General features: G+C 38.3%; 1 protein-coding gene across 1 annotated transcript in view; it reads right to left on the bottom strand.

The window, feature by feature from the left end:
- LOC149254455 (uncharacterized) overlaps positions 1-15,791 on the bottom strand; it is a 352,448-nt gene extending 336,657 nt beyond the window's left edge. The window contains 3 exon segments of the mRNA XM_089460161.1: positions 15,251-15,358; positions 15,442-15,503; positions 15,506-15,791. Coding sequence (XP_089316287.1) covers positions 15,251-15,358; positions 15,442-15,503; positions 15,506-15,587 — 252 coding nt within the window. The 5' untranslated portion in view covers positions 15,588-15,791.
- Positions 15,792-22,681: the final 6,890 nt, after the last annotated feature.

Here is a 22,681-nt window from a genome sequence, read left to right as displayed (position 1 = left end):
GTGAAGGTTGTTGATTGAAGGCATCACCAAGTATTGCAATCAGAGGTATGACCTGTCATTATGTTACACTGCACTATATCATGAATTGAAAGCTATATTTCATAAAGTCTGTACAAGAATCATTGAGCTATACAAGGAACAGTTCTGAAGTTTGGCAGTTGAAGTAGTTTTTAGCATCTAGAGCCAAGGTTACTTGCGAGCGGGAATGGAAGCGGGGAGCAGAAGTGGAAGTGGGAACAGGGAGCGACATTTTCAAAAGCTCCCAGTTCGGGAGTGAATTTTTATATAATATATTTTTATATATTTTGATGCATATATGTCAACAAATACATGTAGAATGATGAATTAGATATAAAAAGCATACAAACATGGATTGAACCATATAACATCAATCATCTAGAATTTATAATCTTCATCAACCACATCCACAAGTTAGAACCATATAACATCAATCATCTAGAAGTTATAATTTTCATCAACCACGTCCACAAGTTAGTAACATACAACATATTGAGTCTCGTGATTCATCAATCTTAAAGTTTAAAGCTTTCAAAATTCAATATATAACATTTATCATCATTGATCACTAAAGTTGTAACTTGTACTTGTAACCATTACCATTACCAAGTTACTAAACGATAACAAAGAATATCTAACATGAAATGAAATGTTTCAACTTTCAATTTCATGAAGCATCATATAATATATTCATAATTCATTACCAATCAGTTATAATTGCCAACTTCAAACTTAAATTGTCATATATTGTTTACAAAAAATATCATATTAATTTTTATTAGTAGTATTATTTATTTATTCATTATCAGTATTTATTTATTTAGTACTATTATTATTCTTATTTATTTATTTATTACCATTATTATTTTTTATTTTTTTAAGAGAAGAACCCCCTCTCTTTTCATTTGGTATTATTATTTATTCATGTTTAATATTTATTCATTTTTAAAATAATTTATTTTTATTTATTTATTTATTTTTATTTATCTTTTTTTTTTCTTTGTATTTATTAAATATTTTAATTATTTAATCCTTGTTATTTTTTCCAAGTCGGATAAACATATAAATATTAATAATATGTAAATAATTAAGTTATTTATAATTAAATAAATAAATAATCATAATTTTTATTTTTATTTTTATTTTTATCTTTTTTTATTTTTTTAAATATCAAATATAGCCATTCAGTTATATTATAATAATAATAATAAACATATATTTAAATAAATAATAATAGTAAGTACATTAAATAAATACATAATTATTAATTATTAATTTTTTAAACAATCTAAAAATATTTCCCTCCCCTAGTCAAATATAGCTGTTGAGTTAAATTATAAAATAATATATGTAAATAAATAAACAATATAATTTTCCCTCCCTAGTCAAATATAGCCGTTAAGATGGCCTATCTTCTTATTTAGCCATTAAGTTGTAGTGCACATAAACCAAGCTTTCTGCTCAATTTTCATTGAGTCTGTTTCTTCTCACATTATGGATGAAGCTATAGGTGCTCCAACACCTCTCTACAAAAGAAGTATTTACAACCTGTGAAAGGACTTTTTGGCCAATTTTGGCAAAAGTCACTCGCCGCCATACGCATCCCACCATGTGATAACATCAAATTTGTCCCTATCCTCCATTGCATGCAAAGAACCAAACACTCCAGTGCTATTGAAGTATCTGCCTAATTCAAGCCGCAGATTAGCACACTCCTCCCTGTCAGGGACCAACTTCTCTAATGCTTTCATATATCCCTCTTGTACCTCTGGATTTGTATGAGGTTTGGCCCTAACCCCACCCCCAGGTGCAGGTTTGCCCAACCAAGATGAAGAGTAGTATTTTGGCTTAAGGATATACACCAAGGAATGTAGTGGAACATTAAGTTTATTCCACTATGCACACAAATTTGTGAATAATATCATACAAGTTGGGATCTTTTTCCTTAACAATATCTTTTATTTGCCCCAACATGTTATCCATCTGCTCATACACCTTCCCAATCCCTAGTTGATTTGTATCTGCAAAATGAATCATGTTATAAATGGGCTTGGTGAATTGCAAAACTTCCATCACATGTGCCCAAAATAGACCATCAAGAGCGGTGGTCTCCACCTCTTCAAAACCTTGTTTGTCAACTGCAGTTGCAGCCCTGTCCTTTAATACCTGCCAGTGTTGACTTGATATCATGCTAGCCAATGAATCTCTTACTTTCAAAAGGCGCCTAAAGGTGAGGTAATAGCTAGCAAATCTAGTCTTCTTAATCTTCAACAACTCCAAACTTGAGTGACTGTGTAAAATCACATGGGTATTGCTATGGTTGATAATAAATTTTATCATTCTCTTGCCTCTCTTGTACAAATCACCAATCCATTTGTATTGGGGGTGTTTGTTCTTAATAATATCATGCATCAAAAAGTTCATTATGTGAACCAAACACCCATGCCAAAATATGTTGGGGTATTTATCCTCAATAATTGCTCCCGCTGCCTTACAATTAGAAACATTATTAGTGCTGACTTGGATGACATTGTATGGCCCAATTCTTTCAATTGTTTGAAGTAATGGTTCTGCAATGTTGGTGGCAGTCTTCAACTTTTCTGAACAATCATATGCTGAAAAGAAGACTGCACCACTAGTAGACACAGCAAGAACACTTATCAATGGCTTGCCTTTTACATTTGTCTAACCATCAAATACAATGGATACCCCATGGTCGTTCCAAAAACTTGTCATTTTACCCAAAGCATGTGATATTTTTGCTCTTTCATGATCAAGTCCCATGGTTCTAGCCTTGTCATACCCGGGGCTCTTGTATCCTTTAGGGGCATCATTAATGGAGGAGACCATTCCATGCCAATAAGGTGAGTGAAGAACATTGGATGGTATTATACATGCATAGAGAAACCAGTAAATTTTTTAATAGCTTGGCAGCAAAAACTGCGCAATTCCTTAGGGGAACTGGCAATCAGCTGCTGGGTCACTGGCAGCAAAAACTGCGCAATTCCTGAGGGGAACTGGCAGTCAACTGTCGGGAGCTTGGCAGCAAAAACTGCACAATTCCTAGAGGGAACTAGCAGTCAGCTACTGGAGCTTGGCAGCAAAAACTGCGCAATTCCTGGAGGGAACCAGCAGTCAGCTACTGGAGCTTGGCAACAAAAACTGCGCAATTCCTGAGGGGAACTGTCAGTCAGCTGCCAGGAGCAGTTGGCAGGAAAAACTGCGTTGAAGCTGGGAGGCTGGCCTGCTAGTCACCTCTGCGCAATTTCTGAGTTGAGCGGACTGCTGGGCAGCAGAGGACTTGCTCATGAAAACTACGCAATTTTCTTGGTGAGCACAGCCGGTCCATTGTCGGGAGGGTTGGCTGGAAAAACTGCGCAATTTTCTGAGGGAGACAGGGACGGGCACTTGGTGTCTGTCCAGCCTGTTTGCGCAACTTTCTCAGTCAGCAGAGCGGGCAAGGTCTGCAGCTTCTGCGCAATTTTGAGGGGAGTCAGTCCCGGGGTGGCTACCGGGTCGAACTCTCCAATTGACCAGCAAGAAGGTTGATCGATTTGCTTGTGGGCAGCGCAGCTTGAAATGGCTTGCTTGGTGCTTATGCGTTATTTTGGGTGACAATCAATCGAGTCGATGGCGGGGTGATGGTCCAGCTATCAGAGGGGAATCCTGTCGTCAGAACTTCAACAAAGCGACTAAGTGTGTAAACAAGCGAAAGATGCATACGTGATCTTGCAAACACACACTTCCATGCCTTAATGACGAGACGACTCAAACCATCCAGACACACATACTCAACATGACTGACTGACGGTGTAAGCGACAAGCGCGACACTTGTGATTGATCGTTGGTTGACCGTGACGACGCTTGCGCGACAGTGAATTTGACTTCGTGTGTGAGTGTGACAAATGTTTTCATAGTGAACACAACAAGTACACACGAAGCGAAGATTTTGAGTATAACCAGAACATGGTCGCAAGCATGACTTGGGGTGAAATGATCAAGCAACATGGGTGCAAAGACCCACACGAGCTCACAAGGTGAACCCGATTATGTGCAGTCATCAAGTGAAACTCTCAAGGGAGGCTCCGAAATTGGGTGCAGGCCAAAATTTTGGAGGGTGGTTGTAGTCGCTACAACAGGTTCTAATAAAAAGCATTCAAAGACCTGAGATGAAAACCTAATTTATATATAGCACTCTTACAACAAAGTAGTCCACACTTCTACTAGTAAGTCACCTTTTGAAACTTGCTTTGGATATTTTCAACCTTCAACCCTTTGATGTTGTACATGGACAGTAAGGAGTGAGGTAGGACATCAAAGCAAATGTATTAAGAGCAAAAAAATATTGTTGAGAAGATTAGGCACATCCATTTGCAAGTCTAGGAGACACTGAAGAGGTCACGAGAGAAATATAAAGCCAAATATGAGCAACACAGAACAAAGAATTCATTTAAAGTTGGGGATAGAGCTTGCTTACAACTGAAAAAGGAAAGATTATATGGTCTTGGTAAGAAGATCAAGGCTTTGTATTATGGTCCTTTTTAGAAATTGGAAAAGGTAGGAGCTAACGCCTATAGACTAAATCTACCCTCATACATGTGTGTTTACTCAGTAGTGAATGTGGAGAATTTGAAACTCTATGAGCCTTCCATGTTGGATCGGAGGAGAAGTAGGTCCTACTTACTATAGAGGACTTAGCAAGCCTTAGCACCAAATGCTTAGGCGAAATTGGCAGAAGACATGATTTGCAGAAGAAGTCCAGAACTAAAAGATAGGGGCAACATGACCTCTGGAAGATTGGGTTGAAAAGACAACTTCTAAGCAAAGCAAAATGGTACTCCAAGGAGAAGGCAGAGGGAAGTTTCCCTCACCTCATTCAATAAAGCTTTTAAGGACCAAAAGTCCCTCTAAATGGGGAGGTAGGATCCAGATTGGATCATCATATCTTACACAAATTCTCATTCATGACACAAATTCATTGATTCAAACATAGATCTTCATCTAGCTGTAAGTTTTACAAAGTAACATTATGCATACAAACACAATTGTGACATTGATCCAAATGGAAAATGGCATCAACCCATGGTACTCATCCACCCATATTATTCATCAACCCATGGAATTTACCCATGGTATTGTAAATGGCATCCGCCCGTGGTATTGTAAAATCCACTGATGGTACTCATCCACCCATATTATTCATCAACCCATGGAATTTACCCATGATATTGTAAATGGCATCCGCCCGTGGTATTGTAAAATCCAACCATGGTATTCATTCACCCATGGAATTGACTCGTGGTATTGTTACTGAAAAATACTATAAATAACAAGTCACATTTTGTAAAAGGACAGATGGTCCGCCACAATGTAGCCTTTACAGTTCAGAGGCATGTAGCCGCCACATCTCTTCTCAGAAATAAGCTACCATCGCCCTAGCTAGTTTATTTTCATTACTATTTTAAATAAAAGTTTCTTTGTGGTTTTGTTTATTGGGCATTCTCCTCTTTTTCTTATGGCATTTCAATTTTTTTTCAGATCTTGGGGGTCTTTCCCCCAAGATCCGGATCAGTGGTATCAGAGCAGGTTATGATTCCATGGGAACGAGGGTTTGATGCATATTTCAGTTTCAAATTGTGCAACAATATTCAACAAACTTCAGGCATGTGCTACAACCTCCACAGAGCACTTTCTTGGGTCAAGCAGGAAGAATTTTTTTTTTCATTTTTTGCAGGATTTTTTTTTGGGCGGCGACTTTGCAGATCAGATCTGAAACATTTGGTACAAAATTTACAGAAACAAATACCAGATCTGGATTCCTCTCGAAAAATCACCTAATTTCACAAAAAAAATGGGTCGAATCGAAGTTCGGATGTGGGAGATATCACTGATTTAAAATCAGCTATTTTATCAAAAAATTTGTGACGGCGGAACTGTTGCAGCGCGAATCTGAGATCTCAGAGTGTCCAGATAAGGATTTCCAACTCATGGGAAGATGCAAAATGATCATTCTGCTTCCAAAAACAGGTTATAATAAATATTCTAAGTTATATTGGCCGAGTTATGTCCATTTTAATTCTGGAGCAGCATTCGGAGTGGGTTTCCATTGGAGACGTGCCCTCCCACCCCACTTTAGTAGGCACCTGCTTCACATTCATCAATTTCAACATAGCAGCATTCGGCTTGGGTTATTTGGAGACGTGCCCTCCCACCGCAGGCGCACCTGCTACTTCATCAGCAACCAACATCATGGTTATGGGTTAACCGCATAAAATCCTTGTCATCGAAGTCCATTTGCTAGGTCGCACACTGTCAGAATCACAGTTGGACACAAGAATTACAGGGTCTCTCCATCCTCGGATCTTCGTTTATCAGGGTTTTGGGTTAACCACATAAAACCCTTATCTTCAGTGGCTCTTCATATTCCACCAAAGGCTTCGCCAGAGGGAACTTTACGCAATGGGGACCATTGCTTCTTAAGGAGGGAGGAATGATCCAAATGGAAAATGGCATCAACCCATGGTAGTCATCCACCCATATTATTCATCAACCCATGGAATTTACCCATGGTATTGTAAATGGCATCTGCCCGTGGTATTGTTAAATCCACCGATGGTACTCATCCACCCATATTATTCATCAACCCATGGAATTTACCCATGGTATTGTAAATGGCGTCCGCCCGTGGTATTGTAAAATCTAACCATGGTATTCATTCACCCATGGAATTGACCCGTGGTATTGTAACTGAAAAATACTATAAGTAACAAGTCACATTTTGTAAAAGGACAGATGGTCCGCCACAATGTAGCCTTTACAGTTCAGAGGCATGTAGCCGCCACATCTCTTCTCAGAGATAAGCTACCATCGCCCTAGCTGGTTTATTTTCATTACTATTTTAAATAAAAGTTTCTTTGTGGTTTTGTTTATTGGGCATTCTCCTATTTTTCTTCTGGAAATGCAATCTTTCAGATCTTAGGGGTCTCTCCTCCCAAGATCCATTTCAATCTTTTAAATCTTGGGGGCCTCCCCTCAAGATCCGGATCAGACATAAATGATAAGTCATAATACATATTCAATTCATCAATGATCCAATAGGAGAAATACAAGATAGTAAGATATTGTAGTTTTCTCATTAAGTCATCGAAATCAAAATGTGTTACATTGGTAGTGCAATGTCAATGGCAAATAGAAATAGCAAATACAAAACAACTACAAGTCTACAAGCCTCAAGGCAGTAGGTAGCTCGTGAGTCATCAATACTCATCATCAAAATCAACATCACTGTACTCATTATCATGGTCACCACTGCTCTCCTCTGATGCATCCTCCTCCCCTGTATCCAAAGTCATCTCTGCATCTGTTGGTGTAGAGGATGACCCCTCTATAGTATCACCATCATCAAATGTGACAGGGTCTAGCACTGGATCATTGAGATCCAAATTGGCCAATGCTAACTCAACACTGTTGTCCAGACCCATATCATCAGGAAAGACATCCCACATCTTTGTCTTTCCCTTCAACCACTCATCCCTCTACCTATAAATAAGGTGAAGGTTGGTGTGCACATACACGATTATCTCTGCCCTAGGTTGCTCAAGCCTGCTCTTCTTGACACTATATAAATTCCCATATGTGCTCCAATTCCTCTCGCAACAAGAGGATGAACCGATGAAGTCACCTGATAGAGAAACCTCATGGCTAACTATTGTAGAGGAGATTTTGTTGCCTCATGAGTTACCCACCAAGAATAGGGCTTCTTAGCCCCCCTATCTCTAATCAGATCATATCCTGCAAATCGACCAGTGCCAGTGGAAAACTCTGCAAAAGCATCCTGCACCTCATCAAGGGATGCTCTATCCTGAAAATTCTGCCTAAGTGCATCTTTCCTCCCCTATGAGATTTCACCATCCATGTGAGGAGGGAATCTGTGGGAAGGTCCACCATTCAGCCACTCATGATTGTAGTATTTTGGGTTCAATGAGTGAGCCAAACAATGTAAAGGTGTGCAATTCTTGTCCCATCTGCTGACAAGAATATCCTGTATGATGGTGAAGAAGGAATCTGATGATGTCTCATACTCGGGGCACTCACTCTGTAAAATAATGCTCCTCACAGACTCAGTCATGGAATCCCATCCCTCATAAACCTCTCCTAGGATGGGTTGGTCTGTATCAGCAAATCGAAGCAAAGAAATGATAGGATCCATGATCTGAATAAGTAGATCTACCCTCTCCCACCAGGCATCATCTAACATTGTGTCCTTCACTCTTTTAGAGGTTGTTTGATCTGTCTTTCTCCAAAAAGACCAAAACTCTGAAACAACCATGGCCCCAAGAGTAGTCTTGACCTCCCTCAATCTCTTCAACATGATGAATGAAGAGGCAAACCGTGTATCCACAATCTTCAACAATGATAGATTGGTGTACTTCTTGTAGATAGTGAGGGCAATTGTATGATTTTGTACAAAGTTGCGGATATGTCGTGCATCCTCAATAATGCTTCCAATTCAAAGCACATTAGAAGCAATAGATTTAAGTGCTACGTTCAATGAATGGGCAATGCAAGGTGTCCAAAACACTTGTGGATATTTAGCTTCCACAATCATGCCAACGGCCTTGCAAACAGGTACATTATTTGTAATGATTTGCACACAAGAATCAACACCTATATCTTCAATAACTTTAATAAACAACTCACCCATATATTGTGCATCCTTGTATTGTCCAAGTGCATCCACTGATTTCAAGAAAACTAGACCATTAAAGGAAGACACCATGAAGTTGATGAGTGGGTGTGTGCTGGATCTATTCATTCATCATAAACAATGCTAACCCCAGATGTTGGCCATGCTGATTTAATAGGTTCAACCATTTTTTCCACCTCTTTTTTTGCCTTCGTCAACAATGTGGTTCTAAACTTCTCTGACCCAGGAGGCACATACCCTGCTGGGGCCCCTTGAGTTAGAGCTCGGCACATCTCAATAAATAGAGGTGAGTGTACAACATTAAAGAATATAAAGTTTTGATAGAAAAAAGGCAATGATGAAATCAAGCTCTTCCCATTTCTCTTTCTAAAAAATCTTGTCCATTAGACCAAGTGAAATTGTCCTTCTTTTTATTGTTTGTCCCCCACCAGAACTCTCAAATGGGAATTTGTTGTTGTTTTTCCTAAGGAATGGAAGGGGGTCATCATTCTTGTTGTTTTAGATTTTGCAGCCACATTTGCCATACCAACATTGGTCTCTCTTTCCATTTCTTTCATCTTTGGTAAAGGCACCTTTGTACAAGCTACAATTCCACAACTTGGTAACCAGCGAATGAGCTTTCACACCGTAATATGTGCTCGTGAAATTAGTGTTGCAATCGCTGCATTTCCAACTCACATTGCCTCCTCCCTTCACCTTGCTACTTGGCCCTTGCTCTCTTGTGACATATTTCCACGAGGGATATTTGTTATCTTGAGGAGGATGTTTTCCCTCAACATTTGAAGTTTTTGTTGCAGCCCCACTTGCAATAGAGGAAACACTTGCAGCAGACCCTGATGAGATTGGGACAAGAGGGGCATCTCCAATGGGGACATTCTTCCCCTTCCTTTGCCCCTTCCCTGCTGCCCTTGATTGAGCCATGAACGCTGTAAAAAATAAACAAAAAATGCACAAATTTGTAAAAGAAATGCACATGTAAACTGTTGTAATAAAATGCAAAAAAATAGGAAAAAAATGCACTTATGTGTTGCTTGAATCTCCTTGAAAATGCTCCCACGCCCTTTGCTCTTTGCTCTCACACACCCACAGCAAACAAGAGAGGTGAATCTGAAATTAGAATGGCCAAATCAGCATTTTAATGCCACGCGGAGGCCCACATTTTGGGATTCATGTCCCGATCAGAGACAATCAGACACGATCAGAAGGACAGAATCCGATCGAATTGTGTCCGATTTGCCCGATTAAGGACACGATGGGCCAAGGGGACGAATCCTTTTGGCCTAAGAAGACATGTTAGTGATATTTTGTCTTGGGACATTATGAATTTTATTAATGTTATGGAGAAAAATTACCTTTTATGGGTTATGTACCATGTGCTTAAATTTATTAAAGTCGCTAGTGTTATAAAGTGACTTTATGTTCTAATATCAAAGTGACTTTTATGTTTTAAAAGTGACTTTATGAGAGAAAAAATGCACATGGTACAAAAACATTAAAAAGTGTCTAAAAGGCTCATTAATTGAGGGGGACCATATAAGGAAGGGGTTCAAGTGGGGGGCTTGATCTCATCCATTGATCTCATGGGCTGAAATTTAATCTCAATCGTTGATCAATAGGGTTAGGTTTTCCCTCTCTAATGAAAGACAAAAAAGAAAAAGAAAGCAATTACTCTCATTCATTATTCTCATGTGCTATTGAGAAGAGAATAGACGGAGAGTTTGATAGAAGACATTGGTTGCAGGTCTGAAGGAAGGAAAACGCACAGCAAGAAGGCTCTAAACCCAAGTTTCCAGCTGAGATAAGTCTGGCATACAGTCCGAAAATTTCGGGAGGATTTGCAGCACACAGTCCTAGAATTTCAGGGGCGGTTTGCAGGCCAAGTCTCAAGTAGTTTGCAGGCCAAAACTGAAGAGAAAGTTCGTGCTGGTTAGGAGGAAGGCTGACAGTGATTCTCGGCACAATTTTCGTGGGGGAGAAGAGCTGGTTAAAGCTCTAATTTCTGGTAAACTCTCTGTCACCTTTGGCCGCAATTCTAGGAGTCTGTCAGTGATTGTATACATGCAGATCGAGGCAGAAATCAAGCTTGACTTGCTCCAGTTGTTTAAGGCATCTGTAAGGGAGATACCTCTGAATATTAGCCAACTTCAAAGAAGTGATTTGACTATGTTTCAGAGTGTCAGAAGACTTGAACAGTGATTCGAACCTCCAGATTTAGAGTTGTAGCCTTGGCACAAATTTCAAGGAAGACTGGAACAGTGATTCGAACCTCCAGATTTAGAGTTGTAGCCTTGGCACAAATTTCAAGGAAGACTGGAACAGCTTTAAAGGGAGATCAGTTGTTTGAATTTCTGCTGTGCAGATATTCCCTTAAGAGCAATAAAATCCCCCTTAGAAGACTAGTATTCCCCTTGTAGGTTTTTCCAAGGTGATTAGACTAAAATCTCTGTGTAAAATGTTTGAGTGTGCTTGGTTGTATATTTTTACGTATCAGCTGAAAATAAGTGTAGTAGAAGTAGTTTTTTAATGTTTCAAATGACTTAGCATTAAATGTTTTGTTTCAGCTAACTGTTCGGGTGAGGGCATTAAACACATATGCTAAAATCTTGAACTAGGAAGGGCTACCAGATTGCAATTTTTTCTACACCAACAGTATGAAAATCACCTCAACTGAAGTTCATGTGCAAAAGTTATGCCTCCCAAAAGTTAACCGCCATGCTACAAGTGGATGCACATCAACCCCCATTACTCACACATGTGGAGTTAACTACATGAGGACTTTCAAGAAGATTCTTGCAGAAATTAAAACCTTATCACGTTGAGGGTTGAGGAAGTAAAAGCATACCCCTAGAAGGCTATCAGACATTATACCATGCTGCTAGTAGGAGATGGGGTTCCATTCAGTGGCATTGTATTTGTTCCATAATTGAGCAAACCAACTAGGAGTGAAGTTAAAGAGCAAAACAGTCAGGGATAAGATTCAATAGCAGCCTGACATGCCACAATGTCTTAGGTAACTCCACAGAGTACCTCTTTCTTTGTACTTGCAATACTAGGTAAGAGAGAGCAAAGCAACCTCACCTTCTAGCTGGATTTTCACCCATAATGGGTTTCCATAATGGATTTTCACCCATAATGGGTTTCCATAATGGATTTTCCCCTATAGCTGGATTTTGTAGACGTTGTGTAAGTTTTTTTATTCTCTATTGTTCACATTTCACTTTTCAGCTATTTCATACATTTAAGCAGAAAACAAGTAATTAAAGGATTTGGGAAGTGAATGAAATTAACCTTCACAGTAAATATTTCAGTATTTTATCAGATCTGTTGCAACAAACTGTTCCAGTGGAACATCCATGGCAATCTACAAATCAATTCTTAAACAAGAAAAAAGGGCATAAAATCTCACTATTCCAAAAATTAAAAAGATAAGACTATCTCTGTTTTATTTCTGAAAGTGACACCCAATCAGTGATCTTTTCAAAAAACTGAGCACTAAACCAGCAGCATGAGTTTTTGCCAAAAATTGGTGAAAACAAATTGTACAATTTTATGGTGATTTTTTCAGGAAAGTGATCATTTTCCATTTGACGTGACAATCAGTCAACAATTTCTGCAATACTGGACTATCGACTGTGGCCTATGTTAAGTCTTAATTATTTTCACAATCATCCACAAAAACAAAAGGCTTTATATTTCAACAATCCGTGAGGACATATCAACTTCAGAGTATGTGAAAACACCCTCTGGAAACTAACAGCACCCTGCCTAATGAACAAATGAACTAACGGTTACCCTTGTTTTGTCATTGAATTGTACAAAATCTAAACTATACTGTCCAAGAGCTCAGATAACTGCTAACAAGGAAAACTTTCATGTAGATTACAAAAGACTGGATTAATATATAAATATCAGATCCAACAGTCAAAAAGGCAGAAGACTCTCATAAACTCAACATAAAATCATAGGGTCAAAAGTTGTTCATAAGTCTTTTGAGAAGCTTTCAACACAAGCGGTTCTCTCTTTTTGGGCCTTCCCACATCTCCATCCTATCGCTCAAAAAAACAGATTCCACTGTTGTTGACATTTGCACTTTCATTATGCCCAGAAGATACGTGAATTAAATAATAAATTATAGCCTTCTGCTAGTTGTTCCATGTATAAAAGTAGAAGGCTTTTTGAGCTAGCCAAGGCTGGGGCTCAAACATAACTCTGTGTTTATTAGACACCCACATTCCGCCATGACTTGTGAATTTGTTTATCATCGCAGCCCATCCATTTACAAATTTGCTCATGGCAATCTTGGTGACTGCAGGCACACAAAAGCAGAAGGCTCTCACCTGAACTACAAAGACTGAATTATAGACATGTTAGATCACGTCATGGATGTAGATAAGATGTTTAATTTTGTTGATGTCCAACAAATGACAACAAAAGTAGGTTAATGGGAATAAAGGTACACCCAGTGCAGACACAATGTGGGAGTGTGAAAGAAACTCTTATGCATAGTATTCAAAACCGGCTGGGTCTAACCACTAACCGGTCAAACCGGATGGTTCATTAGGCTCAGGGGTCAACCCGGCCAATGAACCCGGTTCGAGCCTGGGCAGACCTCGGTTAGGTACCAAACTGGTCATAAACCAGCCAGTTTGGTACCAAACAGGTCGGGTCATTACCAGCACGGTTAGATGTCACATTTGTGAAGGAGTCCGGGAGCCGGGACCATCAATGGCAGTTTCTCAAATGATTTTGGAGTTTGTTCATAACACCCGGGTGGTTTTCCTTCTAAAACAAGCCCCCTTCGCCATAAAGCGAACCCTCCCCCTCCTAAACCCTAAAGGCTAAACCTAAACAAAAAACCTAACTCAACCCTAGCAATGTTGTCAATCAACGGTAATGTTAAACTCTTAAAAATAATTTAACATTACCATGAAATGACTTGGGATGTTTGAGAGTGGTTTCAACTTTCAACCTCATTGGATTTCATATGGAGAAAATAGAATTTTAGATCTTGCTCAAAATCCCGAAAACTTGATGGTTTATAGGATTTCAGTATTTGGGGGATTGCAATGTTTCCATTTGATTTTGTGATGCAAGAGGGTATGAGATTGGCATTTAATCGAGAGCATGAAGCCCTTTAAGTACATTGATGTTGGTGGCATTCATTGACGAACTTCATTGATGTTGGCGGTATTGATGGTTGAACTCCTCTACCATGGCCTTAACAAAAATGTACCCTTCACTCCAAGGAAAATAATTGATTAGGCATGTTAAGTTTTTTCTACCATTTTATAAGGTTGAGGAGATGAACCTGTCACTCAAACCAAAATCATTGGTTAGGCATATTAAACCTTTGCAATTTCTACCGTATTATAAGGTTGAGCAATCCAAGTCTGAAGACTTTGAGATAGATGATGTTTATGTAGTTCTTGTTGATGATCCCATTTCTAGTAGTGTTGAATCAATGATGATTTTGATGAGTGGTCATGCTGATCAATGATTTGTAGTTTTTATGTCTAGTTTTGTTGCTTCTACTACTAATGAGGTTGCACAAGAACCTGAGGAGTCGTCAAGCTTCTGAGCCAGATGATGTTTGTTTATGTAGCTCCCATTGATGATCTCATCTTTAGTACTGGTAATGAGTTTGATCATGATGAGGAGTGATCATGTTGATCATTGATATGTAGACTTGTAGTAGGCTAGTGGACCCGTAGCTTGTAGCATTGTTTTTGGGCTCAAGAGGCCATTTAGAGCCTCATTGACTATGTATTTTGTTGCTGATATGGATTACACTTGGTGTCATTTTGACATATTCAACTTTACATGGTATATAGATGAGTAAACTTTGGATATTTTGTCTCTATTGGTTTTGAATCATGGTTTTAAATCTTAAACATAGTTTTTTTCATTAAAAATTAATTATTTCATGTATTTTTTTAAAGACTGATCCATTGAGATCTGACAAGTCTGGTTTTTCCTGTTTCAGTTCAAAAACCGGTGTGATAGGTTGAGCGGGTCGGTCCCCGGTTCCGGTTTTAAATACTATGCTCTTATGTCAATACTACGCTCTTATGTCAACGCTAAAAACAATACAAGGTGAAAGGAAAGTGCCTAACTAAGCTATTCACTAAAAGTGTAAGCAGAAAAGAGTACAGCCATAAAATAGAACGCAGAGTACCTTAATCCACCGAACACAGGTTCAAGCGCGGGATGACACTCTGTTGCAATTTGGCAAATGTACTTCAAAGATCATATTTAAACAGGTGCATTACCTCAATTATATCATTCAAACGCCAACAATAACATCGACCATAGCTTTTACATTTGCCCTTTGCACCAACTTTAATTATCTTGTCTCTAACTTGCTAAAATTCTAGTTAACTACACTAGGGTCTTTCAGTCTGCGATTCTAGTTGGGCTTTAACCAGAAAGGCTGCCAGCTCGCTAAACATATGTCACGTGCATAATTTGGACTAATACAGCTTCACTAAACATTCAAACAATTCAATTAGCTTAATTTCACTTACAATGACCGCAATGGTCTTGGCATCAGAGCTCCATATGGCCTGCAAATTCTGACCCTCCTCCTGGATCGATCCCGGATCTCTCAAATACTTCCCCAGCCTTACTCTATGCTGAAAAAGTTCAAAATTACTCAAAATTATCAGATATCCAATAATCAAAAACTCAAATTAAGACCATACGATGAAAAAAATACCTGACCCGAGCTCCATATTTCGAGATGTGAAGGAGATACGACCAGCAGGAAGCCATTGATTATTTGAGGTGAAGAATATGCTGTGGAGCTGGCCAGATGCCTGACTCCAGGGGGAGAACCTGAGGCCATCCATACGACATGTACATTTTAAAAAATTTATGTTTTAATTTTTTCGGGTCGTTAATAATGTCGATTTCCAGCCATGAAATTGATCCAAAGAGGCCAAATATGGATGTGGGTGCACAGATCTGTAAATGGATTTGAAAAAATTGGGACACCAGATGGCAGGGTTTTTACAGATCTGCGACGCTTCCGATGGCTGTTTGGGTCCTATTTGCTATCCCGGTGGCTTAAGGATTGACGTACGTTGATTGACGGAGAATTGGGTTTTATGTGCTGGCGTCAGTTGACGTAATCGACTAGATTAACACCAGAATAGTTTAGTATTGAAGTTGTTTTTGATAGTTGACATGGGCCCATCGTTAGTGCGTTGGATGGTGGTTTCTTTCCAAGTTTGAAATGTTGGGTTTTAATTGTTTCTTCTTTCTTCTTTTATTGGGTTTTCTAATGTGTTTTATATAAGTTAAGCCATGGGAAATGTATAAAATGGAATTTTTTTAATGTAATGTTTAAAATAATAATACATTTTTTTAATAAATTAATTTTATAATAATGATAATTAATGTTTATTAAAATTGATATAGTTTATTTGATTTTGAAAAGCTAAGAGATTGTTCAAAAATTTTCATATTTTATTTTATATTTAAAAAATATCAAAAGAAGTGTTTTGAGATCAATATAGTTTTGCTAATTTAAAACGTCAAGAAGAAGAATAATATGACAAATATTTAAAAAATTGAATAGAATGTGAGTATAAATATATATGTGTATGAATTGTTTTCAATTTCTCAATTAGAAGGAGATGTGTAATTCTTTTAGTACTTGGTATGAAGTCGAAATTTTTTAATACTCATTGTTTACTGAAATGTTCTAAATATAAGAAATTTCCATCTTTCATTATTTGAAGCAAATGTAACTAAAAAATAAACCATGTATGGGGGGTGATGAGGGATGTAGGAGGAGGTGATGGTGGCGTAGCCACCATCACCTCAAGTATTAATTGAGGGCGATGTGATCACCACCATCCCTCATGGTTGCAATGTGGAGTAAACTTGGCATGCCAATCATTCAAACAACAATGAATTCTCAAACAGGTTGGTCATTTCTCGCATGCAAAATTTGATTCTCTAGATTGGATTTTGGATTCAAGAAGTTTCCCAATATTCTTTCGTGTTTGGTTCATGATGGCACTTTACGTATTTCAATTTGGTTATGTTAATATGTTTTCGACCCTGGAAAGTCATTTTCTCCCCTGATTTCCTTTGGCGTAGCTTGGGAAGCTTACCTCTTTGTTGGTGAGTTGGTTGTTTGGTGTGCTTTGCTCAGCACATTTCTAGGGGAAGGACCATGCCCTTCTAGCCTATGTCCTTGCACCCTTAATTGGTTTTCAATTCTAGTTTACTTTTTCTCGTCTTACAATTAGAGGGTCTGAGTGAGGAAGAGACGCAACTTTCATTGCATATCGAAGAGATTTGAAGCAACTTCAGGTTTGGTTGTCTCCAGTAATTAGTCCATGCCTACATATTAGTATTGGTTATATCTAATAATTGGTCGACACAGCTCTAGGCATTGATTGTCTCCAGTAATTGATTTGAATTTCTTTTCTAGTTAGTGGTTTCGGACATGGGCAGTTTCAACTCAACATCAATCACTAGACACGATGCCAAGGTAACAGGGCATGTCACACACGTGGTGCAAGTGGAAGGAGCTTGCACAAGGGTGTGTGTGCAAGGGCTAGAGCTCAGTCCTCCACTCACTTCTATTGCATGCAAACAACTCCCAACATTCAGTAGGAGTTAAGAGAGGTGAAGGAGGGAATTATCACATACTATGATTATCACTCTAACTCTCAAGTAATTGTGATCGTGGATGACTGGGTGCCCGACATTGGCCATAAGAGAGATCATCTAAACCAATATTAACACATAATTGACCTTTATTAGCAACTTAAGACACTCTTGGGTATATTGTTCCTAAAAAGGAATAACACGGAAGATGAAATTTTATTGATGATGGATCAACTCTAATTGTAGTATAGGGTAATGGACAAGCACCTAGTTAGGATAAAGACAATTATCATGTGTGGAAAAGGACTTACTCCTCCTAACATTTCATGGACCCGGTGCCTATTCAAGTGGTTGTCTCCACCTCCTCTTTATTCTCTAAATGATTGGGGTTTTTTTATGTATCTAGTTTCTTATCTAACCGCTGCCTATGAAGGTTGTTACTATTTGTTTTGTCAGTAGTTTCTAGCTAGTTTTTATTGCATACGTTTAAGATGATAAGCCATGGTCTTGCTTCATTCTTTAGACTATATGTTATATATTTATTTTTTGGACAATAGCCCTCCTATTTTGCCAATGGTCTGGTTTCCCTAGTGGCAGAACAAGGCATATAGGAGGTTAGATAACAAGTAACTATTTCCAGCTAATAAAAGTCTTTAATTTACCAAAAAAAATATAACTCAATTTCTTTTTATTGATAAACAATTTATTCATGTGGTGCTTAGTATGAGGAGTTGTGTAGTTCCCTCCATTCTCAATATGGAGTTCATAGGTTTTTTACCCTAGCAAGTCATTTTCTCCCCTGATTTTCTTTGGCATGACTTGGGAAGCTTGCCTCTTTGTTGGTAAGTTGGTTTCTTGGTGTTATTTGCTCAACACATTTTTAGGGGGAATAATGTACCCTTTTAGCCTATGTCCTTGAACCCTTCATTGGCTTTCAATTCTGGTTTACTTTTTCTCATCTTGCAATTAGAGGGTCTGAGTGAGGAAGAGACATAACATTCATTGCATGTCGGAGACATTTGAAGTGGCTTCGGTTTTTGGTTATCTCCAGTAATCTATCCATGCCTACATATTGGCATTGGTTGTCTCTAGTAATTGGTCGACACAAATCCAAGTAATGGTTGTCTCCAATAATTGGTTTGAATTTCTATTCTAATGAGTGGTTACGTACATGGGTAGTTTCAACTCAACATTGATCACCAAACACAATACCAAGGCAATAGTCCGGGTCTCACCATGGTGCAAGTGGAAAGGGCTCAAACAGGGGTCGTGTGTGCAAGAGCTAGATATTAGCCCTCTGTTCACCTTTTTTGCATGCAAACAAATCCCAAAATTAAGTAGGAGTTAAGGGAGGTGAAGGGGGGAATTATCACAGACTTTAACTATCACTCTAACTCTGAGGTAATTATGATCATGGCTAATTAGGTGCCTGACACTGGTCATAAGAGAGGTCGTCTAAACCAAAATTAACACATGATTGACCTCTATCAACAACTTAAGTCACTCTTGGGTAAATTCCTCTTTGAAAGGAATGACACAAAAAAGATGAAAATTTATTTATGATGGACAAGCTCCAGTTGCATTTCAAGAAATGGAACAGTGCCTGGTTAGGATAAATACAATTTCATGTGTGGAAAAGGAGCTAATCCTCCTGACAATCTCATGGACTCAGTGCCTATTCAAGTGGTTGTCTCCAACTTCTCTTAATTCTTTGAATGATTGAGTTTTCTTTTATGTATATGGTTTCTTAGCTCGTCTCTGCCTATGAAGGTTGTTAATCTTTGTTTTGTTGGTAGTTTCTAGCTAGTTTTGACTGCAGACATTTAGGTTGATAAGCGATGGTCCTGCTTAATTTTTTAGACTGTGTGTTATATATTCCGTTTTTGGACAAGAGACCTCCTATTTTTCTAATGGTCCATACTCCCCAGTGGCAAACTAAGGCATACAATAGGCTAGATAACATGTAATTGTTTCTAGCTAATAAAAGTATTTAATTTACCCAAAAAAGTACATGTATTTTTCTTTCTATTGATAAGCAATTCAATAATGTGTTGCTTAGTGTGAGGAGTTGTGCAATTACTTCCATACTCAATATGGAATTGATAATGGCACACACATACACACACATAACTACTTTACAGTACAAACAAAAGCATGCGAGTTTGGACTCAATTATTCCTACAAATCTAGGCTAGTGGAGACAACCACTAGGTATTGCATCCCTCAAAGGCTTGGCCATATGGAGACTATATCCTGACAACTACATTACAATACAATTAAATTTTATGTACAAAGTAGAATAGTGGTCCACCATGCTTCATTCAGGATTATGTTTTATGTGCATGTAAGTGATGTTGCTTCCTCATATAAGTGATCCTACATTCTTAAAGTGGTATCAGAGCCATGTTGTTGATTTGATCTAGAAAGTTAAGGAGTTAAGATTTGAAGAGTCGGGTTTGAAAACAAGTGGCACATTTGTTGGGGACTCTATTGCTTAATTGAAGGTCAATATAGAGCCATTTTAAGAGCTATCCTAGTAATTCCATATTATACGTCGGGTATTTTCCTTTGAACTTCTTGGTTTTGCAGTAACTTTCTCATTCTATTATTATCGCATCAAATCAAAGATACAATGAGGCAATCAATTCTAAAAATACTTATGATAATCTTGCTGTGGATATAAATGAATCGAGTCATGTCCCTAATTGGCATATACCTAGAGTTCCTATGTTTTAAGTCTATGAAACCAAGCTCATTAATCTCAAAGCTCTCCAAAGAGTCTGATATACCTCATCTATTATACATGTCTCTTTGCAGAAGCAAACCTACCAAGACCCATTGCTTAAATATGTAAATATTGAATTCGGTCTCAAGAAAGGAGACGAATACGTCCATCTTGGACTAATTCAATTATGGAATCAACCCTCTTGTTATACATGGCCTAAATATTTATAGCCTATATTGTATTACTGATTTAAGACCTTTAAGTTTCAAAGAAGCACTTATAGCTAGATTTGAGGCCCCTCTACACAATGGTCCAATATGGACATCAGTCTTTCCCAAAATTTGCGTCAACTTGACCAACCCACATATTAAGTCTCGCACCTAAGTGTATATACAATAAAATGGCTTCAACATGGCCAATTAGTCACATGTTTCCCAACTCAAGATATATGTTTGCCTTACGTATGATGCCACCACAATGCCTCATTTTATTAGGTTTGTTTCCCAACATACAAATGAAATCGTGGTGGTGGGAGATGATCTAAATTGGATCATTGTATTTTTTGTCATCCATCTTGATGCTTTCAAAGTGGAAAAAGTGGAGGAATCAACTCACAAGGCCATTTTTACTGGTGGGACACAGTTTGATAAATTTAGGTATGAAACATTTCGGGAGTAGTTTATGGAAATAAATGGCATTTTTCAAAGGTAAAACTTTGTTGATTTGCATTTACATTTTTTTTCCTATTATACACACAGAGACATTTCCAATGGTGCAAGTATCGCCTTAATCAAAGAAGACAACACGCAAGATAAAGGACAACGATAGTGGAGACAAAGAACAAAGAAGACAAGGAAGGAAGATAAGAAGTGAAGGATAGGAGTGGGAGTGCTCAAGAGCAATTACGTTGCAGAAAGCCTTTGTGGTGTGATTGCAAAATTGTCCCTTGCATTTTGATGTGACTCAGTGTTGGATTTGGCTAAGAGGACTTAGTGGAGGTATTGATTCACTCAGTTCTTTCCTTCAGGCTGAGAAAACACCTTTAGAGCAAGATCATACTCCTAGACTGAGCAAACCTTCACTGAACCCTGGGTGAATCCTTATGATTGATTTTTGAGAGATAGAGAAAGACACTATGGTGCTTACTGCTTAGGAGAAGTATAAACCACCTGGACAGTGGAGCCCTCCTCTTGATTATATGTCTAACTGATTATTGGTGTGAATTCCCCTGAGCAATTAAATCCTCAGACTTTGAATTTGGCTCGGAGGTGGTAAACTACAAGAAAGATTGCAGTGTAGCTAGCCTATGGTTAGGTGGAGAGTTGAGGTATCTCCTTCAGTTTCTAATCATTCAAGTTAATCAGATAAGTGTGTTTACTTGTATAAATATTGCATTGTGAATGATGAATGATGTTGTTACGTGTCATGACAATGTATGTACCATCATTGTTAATGGAGGAATGGGATATTCATGTTTGTCTACAATGAGATGCTATGTGAATGTTCTCAGGGTTATGAGGGGTTTGGAGGCCCCTACGTTTGCTGATATATTTATAAAGAACAAAGTTATTTTCATGGTCATGGATGACTCATTGATGCACTTAGCTAGACCGTTGCAATGTGTGATTGCCATTGTCTGTTATGATGTGACTATCATGGATCTTTGATTGTTTAAGACTGTTGATTGTCTTTCCTAGTAAAGGACAATGTTTGGTGCAATGTATGGTATTCCAGTAGATATGATAGTGTTTTTCTGGGAACCCTTATGTGGTTTAATATGATATTGTTATATTTGAGTTTACATAGTAGTATTAGTTATGGCTTAGCTTGTTTGTAAGTCTGATAGTAATATGATTAGTGGATCCATGGATTGTATCATGGCTTAATATAATGAGTAGAACACTCAGTGAATGGATAAGGGTGTGGTATCTATAAAATGGGTGTTTCAAGCATCACCTTGCTTCAAGGAAACCTATGGTTGAGTCCCTTGAAGTTCTTAGAATTTCTAATTCTAAATATGGAGGAAAAAGGATTTGTATCTAGGTATGGACAGATTATTGACAGGGTCATGTAACCGGGTTGGATGCCTTTTCAAGCCTTGTCATCTAGCACACTCAAATATGCAAAGTGGTCGGATGCACTTTGGGTTTGGTAAGATGAACCCGGGACTCTGAAAGTTCGACTGGTCATGCCTCATGTATTTTTGGGAATGCACCAGAATTGAAATAATTCTGATGTCTCATTAAGAAATGCAAGTAAGTGGCGATGTTTAGTGAGGGCCTTGCCTAGGCAGAATCAAGAGTTAAGCCATCAGAGAGAGAATTCGTCAGATTCAAGACTTAGTGCTTGCCGCAAATGTTTATGAGGCTAGATGTCAAAGAGGGCAGATAAGTTATCCAGACTGTGGGATATTTGGGTGTGTATCAGGGGTGCACACTTGTGTATGCACCATATATCTCCTACATACTAGATATGACATGGAAAAGAATTAAAGTGCAAAGTCGTGGATGCTAAGGGACTTGCGAGGGGAGCTGAAGTGGAGAGTGTCAGGCTAGCTAGAAAGGTGATGTGGATGTTTATGGGATCCACGATAGGTCTCATGAAGGAG

Source organism: Pinus tabuliformis, chromosome 7 (assembly GCF_031772625.1).
Source record: "Pinus tabuliformis cultivar Carrire ecotype Pingquan chromosome 7, CPIR1, whole genome shotgun sequence".
Taxonomy (NCBI): Eukaryota; Viridiplantae; Streptophyta; class Pinopsida; order Pinales; family Pinaceae; genus Pinus; species Pinus tabuliformis.
Note: the sequence above shows the minus strand (reverse complement) of the source record. Positions and strands in the feature narration are given on the sequence as shown.